This window comes from Callorhinus ursinus, unplaced genomic scaffold (genome assembly GCF_003265705.2).
Source record: "Callorhinus ursinus isolate GAN/ISIS: 27379988/994484 unplaced genomic scaffold, GSC_fseal_2.0 scaffold3, whole genome shotgun sequence".
NCBI classification, from domain to species: Eukaryota; Metazoa; Chordata; class Mammalia; order Carnivora; family Otariidae; genus Callorhinus; species Callorhinus ursinus.
In genome coordinates this window covers 40,853,438-40,865,920 of record NW_027397065.1, presented here as the reverse complement: position 1 = coordinate 40,865,920, position 12,483 = coordinate 40,853,438, and the positions used below count along the sequence as shown (strand labels likewise).

General features: G+C 36.1%; 1 protein-coding gene across 4 annotated transcripts in view; it reads left to right on the top strand.

Moving 5' to 3' along the window:
- GABRG2 (gamma-aminobutyric acid type A receptor subunit gamma2) overlaps positions 1 to 11,431 on the top strand; it is a 101,171-nt gene extending 89,740 nt beyond the window's left edge. For 3 of the 4 annotated variants that reach the window (XM_073890292.1, XM_073890288.1, XM_025866625.2), the window contains 3 exons: positions 6,030 to 6,235; positions 8,209 to 8,232; positions 9,633 to 11,431. In XM_073890292.1, coding sequence (XP_073746393.1) covers positions 6,030 to 6,235; positions 8,209 to 8,232; positions 9,633 to 9,908 — 506 coding nt within the window. In that variant the 3' untranslated portion in view covers positions 9,909 to 11,431. The remainder of the gene's footprint in view (positions 1 to 6,029; positions 6,236 to 8,208; positions 8,233 to 9,632) is intronic. The other variant, XM_025866626.2, reaches the window with a different exon arrangement.
- The last annotated feature ends 1,052 nt before the right edge of the window (positions 11,432 to 12,483 follow it).

The following is a 12,483-nucleotide window of genomic DNA, read 5'->3' as shown; positions in this document are numbered from 1 at the left end:
TCGTTTTCAGAGTACAGGTCTTTTACTTCCTTGGTTAAATGTATTGTTTAGTATTTTATTCTTTTTGATGAAATTGCAGATAGGATTGTTTTCGTAATCTCTCTGCTATTTCATTTTTAATATATAGAAACACAACAGATTTCTGTATATTGATTTTGTATCCTACAATTTCACTGAATTCATTTATTCATTCCAGTAGTTCTTTGGTGGATTCTTTAGGGTTTTTTAATATATTTGTATCATGTCATCTGCAAATAGTAGCAGTTTTACCTATTCCTTACCAGTTGAGACGTCAGTTATTTATTTATTTATTTATTTATTTATTTATTTTGTCTGATTGCTGCAGCTAGGACTTCTGATACTATGGTGAATAAAAGTGGTGAGGGTGGACTTCCTTATCTGTCCTGATCTTAGAGGAAAAGTTTTCAGCTTTTCACCATTGGAGTATGATGGTGGCTATGGGTTTTTCATATATGCCCATTATTTTGTTGAGGTATGTTCCTTCTATACCCCCTTTGTTGAGAGCTTATATCATGAGTGAATTTTGAATTCTGTGCAATGCCTTTCTGCATCTATAGAGATGTTCATATGATTTTTATCTTTCATTTTGTTAATATAGTGTAAAATATTGTTTGATTTACATATATTGAACCATCCTTGCATCCCTGGAATGAATCTCACTTAATAGTGTTGAATGATCATTTTAATGTATTGTTGAATTCAGTTTGCTAATATTTTGAGAATTTTTGCATCTATATTCATCAGGGATGAATTAGTCTGCAATTGTCTGTCTCTTTGTAATGTCTTTTTTCTGGTTTTGGTACGAGGGCAATGCTGGCCTCATAAAATGAATTTGGAAGCAATCCTTTCTGTTCCATTTTTTTAGGAGTTTGAGAGAGATAGGTATTAACTCTTCTTTCAGTGTTTGGTAGAATTCATCTGTGAAGCCATCTGGTCTTGGGCTTTTGTTCATTGGGAGTTTTTCATCACTAGTAATTGGTCTGTTCAGTTTTTAATTTCTTCCTGATTCAGTCTTAGATGATTGCATAGTTTTATGAATTTATCCATTTCTTCTAGGTTGTCCAATTTGTTGGCATAAAATTTTTTATATTATTTTTTTTAAAGATTTTATTTATTTGACAGAGAGAGACAGGGAGAAGCAGGGGGAGTGGGAGAGGGAGAAGCAGGCTTCCTGCAGAGCAGGGAGCCTGATGCAGGGCTCCATCCCAGGACCCTGGGATCATGACCTGAGCCGAAGGCAGATGCTTAATGACTGAGTCACCCAGGTGCCCCTATATTGTTATTTTTTATAGTTCTGTCTTGTCACTTATAACTTCTTTCATTTCTGATTTTGAGTCCTTTATTTTTTTCTTGATTAATTTTTGATAATTGATAAATCTAAAGAATTATCAATTTTATCTTTTAAAAGAACAAGTTTTTAGTGTCATCTTTTCTTTTTTAGTTTCTATTTCATTTATTTCCAAACTGATCTTTATTATTCCTTCCTCCTCCTAACCTTAGGCTTTGTTCTTCTTTTTCTAGTTCCTTGAGGTGTAAGGTTAGATTTCAGATTGTTAGGTTTGAGATATTCTTTTGTTTCTTGAGGTGGACCTGTATTGCTGTAAACTTCCTGTATCCCAAAGATTCTGGAACTATAGTATAGCCATTTTCATTTGTCTCCACATATTTTTTAAAGATTTTATTTATTTATTTGAGAGAGAGAGAATGAGTGGTGGGGCAGGGGAGAGGGAGAAGCAGACTTCCCATTGAGCAGGGACCCCCCCCCCAAAAAAAAACACAGGGCTCAATCCCAGGACCACGAGCTAAGCTGAAGGCAGACACTTAAACAACAGAGCCACCCAAGCATCCCACCACATATTTTTTTATTTCTTCTTTGATTTCTTCTTTGACCCATTTGTTCTTTAGTAGTATGCATTTTAGACTCCATATCTTTGTGTTTCTTCCAATTTTTTTCTTGTATCTGATTCCTAGTTTCATACTGTTGTGGTTGGAAATGATGATTTCAGTCTTGTTAAATTTATTGAGACTTGTTTGGTGGCCTAACATGGGCTCTATCCTAGAGAATGTTCCATGTTCCCTTGAAGAAGGATGTGTATTCTGCTAGTTTTAAATTGAATTTTCTGTATAGATCTGTGAAATCCATCTGGTCTAATATGTTACTTGAAGCCACTGTTTCTCCACTGATTTTCTGTCTGGATATTCTATCCATTGGTGTAAATGGGCTGTTAAAATTGCCTACTATTATTGGATTACTGACAAATTTCTCCCTTTTTATCCGTTAATATTTGCTTTATATGTTTAGGTGCTCCTATGTTGGGTGTGGAGATATTTACAAATGTTACGTCTTCTTATTGCATTGGTTTTTTTTATCATTATTTTTGTGTCTTGTTACAGCCTTTGCTTTAAAGTCTATTTTGTTGGGCGCCTGAGTGGCTCAGTTGGTTAAGCGACTGCCTTCGGCTCAGGTCATGATCCTGGAGTCCCGGGATCAAGTCCACATCGGGCTCCCTGCTCAGCAGGGAATCTGCTTCTCCCTCCGACCCTCTTCCCTCTCGTGCTCTCTATCTCTCATTCTCTCTCTCTCTCTCTCAAATAAATAAATAAAATCTTAAAAAGAAAAGTCTATTTTGTCTAAGTATTGCTATCCAGCTTTTTTTCTCACTTTCATTTGCGTGGAATATATTTTTCCATCCCTTTACTTTCAGTCTGTATGTGTCTTTAGGTCTGAAGTATTCTCTTGCAGGGCAGCATATAGATGGGTCTTGTGTTTCTTTTTAATCTATTCACTCTATGTCTATTGATTGAAGCATTTAGTCCATTTATAAGGTAATTATCAATAGATATGTATTTAGTGCCATTTTAAAAATTGTTTTCTGGTTGTTTTATAGTTCTTTTTTCTTCCTATATTCTTTTGCTCTCTTCCCTTTTAGTTTGAGGACTCTCTTTAGTGTTATACTTCAATTACTCTCACTTTATTTTGGGGGGGTATGTATTATAATTTTTTGGTTTGTGGTTATCATGTGGTTCATATATAATATCCTAAGTATATAGCCACCTATATTAAGTTGGTGGTTGCTTAAGTTCAAACATATTCTAAAAGCACTAAATTTTTACTCTCCATGTTTATGTATATGATGCCATATTTTAATCTTTTTATTTTATGTATTCTTGACTATTTTTGTAGCTATAATCAATTATACTAATTTTGCATTTTAGCCTTCATACTAGCTAAATAAGTGATTAATTTGCTACCATTAATGTATGTTTGCTTTTACCATTGAGATTTTTTCCTGCCATAATTTTCTTATTTCTAGTTATGACCTTTTATTTTCCACTTGAAGTCCCTTTCACATTTCTTGTAAGGCCAGTTAAGTGGTGATGAACTCCTGTAACTTTTGTTTGTCTGGGAAACTTTTTCTCTCTCTTTCAATTCTGAATGATAGCCTTGACAGGTGGAGCATTTTTGCTTGTAGGTTCTTTCCTTTTAGCACTTTGAATATCTTACAACTCCCTTCTGGCCTGCAAAGTCTCTGCTGTAAAAAAAAAAAAAAAAAAAAAAAAAAAAAAAAAAAAAATCAGCTGATAGCCCTAGAGGGCTTTTCCTTTTATGTAATTGTTAGTCCCTCTCCTGCTGCTTTTAAGATTGTTTATTTATCTTTAAATCTTAGTGTGGACCTCCTCGGGTTTAACTTGTTAGGGGCTTTCTGACCTGGATGTCTGTTTTCTTTTCCAGATTAGGGATGTTTTTAACTATCATTTCTTCATGTAAGTTTTTGCCCTCTTCTTTCTCTCATCTCCTATACTGATGTGGTCTCAGAGATCCCTTAACCTATTCTCATTTTTTAAAATTCTTTTTTCTTTCTGCCATTCAGTATGGGTGCTTTCCGTTACCCTGTCTTCCAGCTCACTCATCCATTCTTCTGCATCCTCTAATCTTCTGTTTATTCCCTCTAGTGTATTTTTTAGTTTTTATATTTTTGGTTCTGACTGGTTCTTTATTTAATTTTTTCTGTTTCTTCTGAGTTCATTCACTCACCTCTCAAGTTCTGTGAGTATCTCTGTGACCATTACTTTCAACTCTTTGTCAGGTAGCTTGCTTATTTCCATTTTGTTTAGTTCTTTCTCTGTGGTTTTGTCTTGTTTTTTTTGTTTGTTTGTTTGTTGGAACATACTCCTATGTCTCCTCATTTTGTCTCTCTGTTTTTATTTATCAGGTAGGTCAGCTACATCTCCTGATCTTGAAAGTAGTGGCCTTATGTTGAAGGCATCCTGTGGTGCCCTGTTGTACAATGCCCTCCTGGTCACCAGAACCAGGTGCTCCAGGGATGTCCCTTGTGTAGTCTGTGTGCACTGTCCTGTTGTGGCAGTGACTGCTGTGGGCACAGTGGTGGGTAGGGTCTGCCCCTAGTACAGTGAGCTGAGAGGCCTGGTTACAGCTACTATGGGCATGCTGGTGTGTGGGGCTAGGTCCCCAGTCCCTAGGGCAGGGTTTGCTTTGGAGGGACAGTGATTCTGGCAAGGGCCGCCTGCCAGGTGTTGTGGGGCAGTAGTCTCTTTGAGGGGCTGCTGTTCCTAACTGAGGTTACCTGGCCAGTTATGGCAGGACAGGAGTCACTTTGGAGGGGGCTGGAGAGGGTGGATTATGTAAGAAAGATGGATCTGTTGAGGAATGATGGGGTGGGGCAAGTGCTGCTAGCAAGTAGAGTTTCAGAACTGGCTTTTGCAAGCATATAGCCATCCAGGCTGAAGTAGGGTAAGAAAAATGGTGCCCATCAGCACTTCCGTTCCTGGAGAAAGCTTCTGCAGATTCTTGCCCCTCTGACACCTGTTCAAAAATCGGTCAATAAATCTCCTTCTTATAACCCAGGCACTTACCAAACTGGTTCTTCTGTGCTGGAATACATGGTGAGTAATATAGCATGCTGGCTCTTTAATTAAAAGTGGAGACTTGGTTTCCTCTGACCTTCTCTCCTGGAGTTAAGCCCCGCTGATTTTTAAAGCCAGACATTATGGGGGCTCATCTCAGTGCAGGCACCCAGGGTTGGGGGTGCTCATCCCCTTGTTCCTCCATGCTTGTCCTATCCCTCCCACTTCTGGGTAGTCACAACAGTAGTTTGGTTCCTAACCATACCTCTTCCCTCCTACCCTTCTCCCTTCTTGATGTGGCTTTCTTTTTATGACTTTAGCTGTTATAGAATATGTTCTGCCAATCTTCAGGTCATTTTCAGAATGAGTTGCAATATATGTAGTTGTTACACCTTGGTATATCCATGGGGATGGTGAGCTCAGGATCCTTCTACCACACCATCTTCTCTCTCTATAATAGTTTTTAAAAAATTCATTAATCAGAACATGTCACATAGCTCATTTCCTCTATTTGATACCCTTAATGGATTCTCCTTGTACTTTAAATAAAGTGTAAACTCCTTTGCATGCTCTGCATGATATAACTTCTGTTATCTCAGCATCACTTTGATACCCTTGCCTCTCCCCAGGTGCTAGGTATTCTAATTTTTTTAAAAAAGATAATGTGTCCCTTCCTCAGTATCTTTCTTTATTTACTCTGCAATTAGTCAGAAGTTGGTGTCCTCTAACTTTTTAAACTTCTCCTTAAATATCACCACCTCAAAGATGTCTTTCCTCAGTATTCCATCTAATTAGGTTTTCACCATCCCTGCTGTTCTCCATCACATAAACCATAATTTGTATTTATACTTTCCTTTGCCCCCTTGATTTATAGTGTTCTCTGTCACTAAAATATAAGGCACATAAGGTCAGGGAACATGTCTTAGTTTTCAGCATATACTCAGTGTTTGTCATAGTAACTGATACTTGGTAAGCAGGCAATAAATATTTGTGGGCAGAGTGAATGGGTTACAGTTATGCTTCCTTCCCCATTACTGAGGTTGCTTATCAGAAGTCACAAAACAAATTTGGTCTCAGTAGTGACTCAATTACCCAACTTGCTGATGAGGTCACATGATCTGTTTTACTGTACCTTTCTTCAGGTATCACCACTGTCCTGACAATGACCACCCTCAGCACCATTGCCCGGAAGTCACTCCCCAAGGTCTCCTATGTTACAGCAATGGATCTCTTTGTATCTGTTTGCTTCATCTTTGTCTTCTCTGCTTTGGTGGAATATGGCACCTTGCATTATTTTGTCAGCAACCGGAAACCAAGCAAGGATAAAGACAAAAAGAAGAAAAACCCTGTATGTATCATTTCCCATTGGGATCACTGAAATTTTTATGTAGAAGGCCACCTGATTTTGTTTTGGCTTGGTCTTAGCCTGTCTGCAGGCTAAGCCTCAACACTTTGGGCTCCAAAACGAAAAGAGAATGTATGATTTTGACCAGGCCATAAGAATTTTTACTTGGGAGAGACCTGATTCACTAAGGCAGACTCTTATTCTCTTCATTTCATAGGGATTATAAACGTTTCTGAGACATGCATTTATTTTCTAGTTGCTGTTATTCTAGGTTTCATTGATTGTCATCTTTCTGCTCCCTACTATAACATTCTTAAATTATTGATGTTTTAAATTAACATTTTCATTCAAGGCTTTCCATTAGGAAGCCTGAAAGTTCTTGAAGTTTCAAAGTTTACCACATTTTTGCAAGTAATTGTGTGTGTTTTACCACCAGAAGACTACGATTGGTTTTATACTTAAAATGTATCATTTTGTTTTTAAATGAAATGGATCATCTATTGTTTAGGCAAGTTACTTAGCCTCCCTGTGTCTTTGTTTTCTCATATATAAAATGAGTAATACGTAACTTAAAGGGCTGCTGTGGTAATGAAGGTAAAAAGCATTACATGGTGCCTTACACATGAAAGTCCTTACCATTAATAGTTGATGATGATGGTTGATGTTGATGATTTATACAGTTAAGAACCTGGATTGATTTCAATGATTTGGAAAAAGGTAGGATGACTTCACCTTGCCACCAAACTTTAAATAGAGATGATAAGGCACAAATATACAAGCCTAATATAATTATCCTTTAGTATGGATGTTGAAGAGAGCAAGTAGCTACTCATTTATGCACCTGAGTATAGTGGCTGTCTGGCTTCTAGGAAGCCCCATTGAAGTTAAGGTCCATTCCCTTCTAAGACAGGGGCAAAGGAAGTCACCCTAGCTTCCTGAATTCATACTTTCCTGGTCTGTCATAAAGGCCACGAGGGCCTTGATATTGGCTAGCTCTCTGACCCACCAACTTTGGGGGAGCTACATTTTAATGAGGAAATACAGCTGATTCTAGGTTGAATCCTGATGGATCTCCAGGAACGCTAGTCAACTTCTACAAATGGCATATATTTATCTGAATGTAAGAATCTGTAACAGGTAAAGAAAAAAAAATCATTATTCTTGATGATTAATACAAAAAGAAATGCTAATTCTTAATTTTCCAAATATCCACTATGCTTTATGCAGTCCTTTCCTTTCCTGTTTGCCTATCTTTGCATTTTTTCTATCCTTATTTTATTTTCCTTACTGTTTTTTTAATTATTATTTCTCCCCATCCTTCACTTTCCATTACATTTTTCCCCAAGAAAGAAGAGGGTTCTATGACACTCAGCACTACTACATGCCAGCATTAACAAGGATGTGAGGGTGAACTTTTAAACAAGAGTCCTTCAAAAAAAGCTCTTATGCCCTTTCTAACAGCTGTATCATTGCAGAGGGGATTAAAGAAACTGAAAAAATCAAATTACCTGAAAATTTTATGGATTTCCCTCTTGTAAGCCAATTAGATGATTTATCACAACTGGAAAAAGCCTAAGCTGTGAATGAGAAGCTGAAATTTCATTTTTCCATTAAATACGCCCTTTGGTTCATTGTGTTAAGACTTACCTAGTAAGGCCTCCTTGATGTTAATTAGAAAATAAAATCACAGTACTTTTATACAGGGAAACCAGGCAGTGGAAAGCTTCCTCATAACACTGGCTTTTGCAGTTAGATAATTGTGGATTAATTTATTGAAATCCCCAAATTCCCTTTTCCAAATTTAGGCATATACTTTATTTCAAGCCCAGAATTGTCCTTCTGTGTTTATAATTTCAGTTCATTTTACTATGTTTTTAAAATGTATTTTTAATTTCTCTTATTTTGTCTTTTTCTTTTTTTTTCTTCTTTTAATTAAAAAAAAAATGCAATTCTCTTTTCTGTCTACAAACCCAAAGCTTCTTCGGATGTTTTCCTTCAAGGTATAATGTTTTTGGAATGAAAATTCACTGCATGCAACTGCTGAATTTAATTATTAACGCTTACATGGTGTTTCGATTTTTTTTGTTGTTTTTTTAGTGAGTAGTTATTTAAGCATTCTACGAGAGGTAAGACCTTTGAGATGAAGAAAGTTCTACAGATTTCTAGAGTTGAGTCATCAACCCTACACTAATTCGCAGAGGTTTGACCCTATAAAGCTATAAGTTCTAGGACATATCATTAGAAAAGAGGGTTTCTTTAAACATCAAAGTCAAACCTTACCCTCCCTTCTCAGATAAAATTCATTGACTGCATCTACCATATATACTATAAATGCTCTTAAAATGTAACTCGGTAAATCCTAATTCAAAACGGGATTGCTTTTTGATAAGTAACTTTTTATAATCTCCGTTCAGAATTTTGAACCTATCAATTCTTATCTTTGAAATGCTTTAAGTTAAAACACCCATCCCTTCCATTTAGGATAATCCAGGGGCCTTTTGGCTCTATCATGCAATAATGCAATGTTTTCTGATAACTTACTCAGAGACACTAGGGTTCATATTTATAATATCCTAAAATTAACTCCTCCAAATTAAATTAATCATTGTGATTTATAGTACTTTCATAATTAATAGGGCAGCAAAGATTAAATTATTCAATTAATTGGTATTAGTTTCTTCTCAAATAGTAAAAAGGCGGTAGCATTTTTTTCCTGAATTTTCACTCACATTAGATAAACATTGCCGAAAGGTGGTAGCGTTTTTTTTCTGAATTTTCACACACATTAGGTAAACATTGCCAACATTCTGAAGCTTCTAGATGCTGAATGGTAGACGAAACACTATATTTCTTTAAAACATAAGCCATACCATTTGTGGTATAAACTCAGAAAACTCTTATATTTATATATATATTAACATTTTCTTTTTAATAGTGTTTAGTACATTTGCTCAGTGTAATGGGGTTTACTATTTGCCTATAGGTAAGCATGACAAAAAATTTGAGTTCAAAATTGATGCATTTTATTTCTCTGTTCTACTCACATGCAACACCATTAAATGCCTTCATGTAACCAACCTCACATCTAATATTTACTAGAATAAAATTCCATGTAGTTGTTTGATTTAAATCTTTAAACTTTGAGTTCTTTTGGTGTTCAATCTTCTTGCTATAGCTATTAGCTTGATGGTATTATTTTCAGCTGCACTGCTTAAGCTCAAAATTTGAAATCTGCAAATGTGCTATCCTTCTAAGTTCAATTTTACCATTGTAGATCACGATTTCATAGCAATTCCTGAGTACTCATTTTCAGATTCATCATTCACCTTGGTGACATTGTGGAGACCTAGTCTAGGATTTATGAAGTATAACTAACTCTTCTTCCCTACCCTTGTCTCAGGCCCCTACCATTGATATTCGCCCAAGATCAGCAACCATTCAAATGAACAATGCCACTCACCTTCAAGAGAGAGATGAAGAATATGGGTATGAGTGTCTGGATGGCAAGGACTGTGCCAGTTTCTTCTGCTGTTTTGAAGACTGTCGAACAGGAGCTTGGAGACATGGAAGGATACATATTCGTATTGCCAAAATGGACTCATATGCACGGATCTTCTTCCCCACTGCATTCTGCTTGTTCAATCTGGTTTATTGGGTTTCCTACCTTTACCTGTGAAAGAGGTATGGGTTTTATTGATGTGGGTCTTATTCACTAAATCTCATGGAGAGAAGATGTCCTTTCTAAGTCCACTTAAATAATCCCCTGTGTGGTTTATGATAATTTTGAATTTGTTTGTTTCTAAGTTCTAACCTGCTAAATTGTATTAATGTCCTATTGTTTGCCCAACTCTCCTGTGGTAAGTGTAATTTGAACTTTAATGTTTGCTGTGTTTCAAACCTGCAAGGCAAAGTGAAATTAGAGCAAGAACACTGAAACCAAACAAGATCTTTTTCAGCTACAATGATTGAAATAGTGGAAGCTGTGACTACTTATAGTGGTGGTGTCCTTAATCAATTCAAAATACAATTAGATGCAAAAGGTCCAAAACTGTACCCTATGTTCATTTGGGGGCAGGTTGTAATAAATTTGGTCCCAGTAGGATATCTCCCTCATTTGAGAAAAATCACAAGTCACTTTAAATATAAGAGCCTAGACTAGAAATCTATTACACCTCTATCCCAAGATAGGAAGAAAATTTCCTCCACATCACATGTACAATGATGTAAATATTTCAGTAACGTAGAATGCTTCAAGTTTAATGCATGCATCTCTTTAGAGCCAAAATAAATGGAATGAAGTTAACATCATAAAGCATTGTCTTTTATTCTGTGTCTTTGGGCTGTAAAAGAATCATGAATGTAATTATAAGGGTTTGGGTTTGGAATTGGAGGGAGGAATTTTCTCTACCATCTCCCTCACGCATGAAGATTCAAACAGCTTATTTTTTTTCCACGTAGGACATATTAAAACACTTTAAGTAAAATACAGACTGAATAATTGACATTTGCCACTTCTAAATATGCCCAATTTCATAGAGTATAAAGTAATTATATGTGCTTGCAGCTATTTTATCTTCCTTTAGGACGATAGATTATAACAGAATTTATTCTCCATCTCAAGATCTGCTTCTAGTGATTGTGAGTGCCTTGTGGGCAGAATCCTTGTAATTTCCTCTTTGGGTCCTCAGCACCTTATATAGTGCCTGGCACATAGTTGGTGCTCAACAGATATGTTTTGAAGTGAACTGGCTGCATATGCTTCTGTGAATCTCTTTGAGCCAGCTGCAACCAGTGATTCATCTTTTCACATCAGTATTGTCAAATGTTATTTGGTCTTGTGAAAATTAACAGAAGGATCCAAAGACCTTTGCCTAAAATAAATTTTTGATAATGAACAAAAATAGCCAAAGTCCATACTTCTTTTAAAACAATACTTAAGCCCTATGTTTATGCACAGAAATGGGCCTACTAGGGCATAATTAGAGTTTGTATATTTTTTCCCAGGTTTGGGGATGAGTTAGCTTTGACCCAGCCACAATTCCACTTGAAGACATGACAGGCAAGGACAGGATTCATACCTGACTGGTGTTTAGAATGTTGTATTCTATGCTCTGGTAAAAAAAAAAAAAAAAAAGAAAAGAAAAGAAAAGAAAAGATAAAGAAAAAGTACTGAAGATTAATTTTTAAAAATTGAAAGAACAAATGAATGACTTACATGGAGGTTGAACCTATGACTGTGGCTTCATTCAAGTATGTGATAATCACATGAAGTGGTTGTCCCAGACTTCAGACATGATGAGTTGAGCTCCACCTTCATGTACTCATCCTGAGTCCCTATTTTTCTAAAATAGCACCCGTTGTCAGTTCTTCTTTATAGCAATCATTTTTCTAAGTTAGAATTCCATCATAGCCAGTATTAACTTGATAATCTAAAAAGAGTAGAAAAGAAAGAGTGGCTTTGTTATAAAACTATGTAAGGTCCTCATTGAGTTATCTGGATGAATCTTGAAACACATTTAGCTGCCACTTTTACAAACCTTTAATATACCAGTGCTCTAGTATATAAACTCAAACACATGTAAATAGAATTATTTTCATGTTTTGAATTGTTAACATATTTAATGTTGACTCTGGGAGAGTTGTTGGCAAATTTTCAATGGTAAGAAACACATTATTGTCAACTTGAAATGTATTTTGTAATGGGGACACTCAAAAAGCTAGCTTTCCAATGTGTGCATAGTACTGGCAATATGAATATATATTATATGTAATCTAATTCTTAATTATTAGCTGCTCCCCATCTATGTATTTAAAAAACCTTTTCACAAAGGGATTTACCTAATATGTGGACTTTTACAATAAAAATGCTGCATTCTAATTGATGGTGGCATGTCAGTGGTCTGGCTGGACTTGTAAAGATTGTGACCCATCTTTCCTTTAGCATTCCCCAATGCTGCTTTCCCTTTATGTGAGCTTTATTTGTGAGCAGTGTGATCTTATTATGCATGGTGATGCTCCTCACTTCAAAGAAATTAAGAGATACATTTGGGGGTATGGAATGGAAATAGAAGGAAGAAATGTCACCAAGTGAGTAAAGCTCAAACCTCAAAACTTGTGGTGTGGTTAAGAACATGGACACTGGTGTCAGACATAACAGTGATCCCAACTCTACTATTTACCTGTTGTTTGACAATTGTCAATTCATCCTTTATAAGCCATTTTACCAGCTAAAAGGTATAATAATGCTGCCC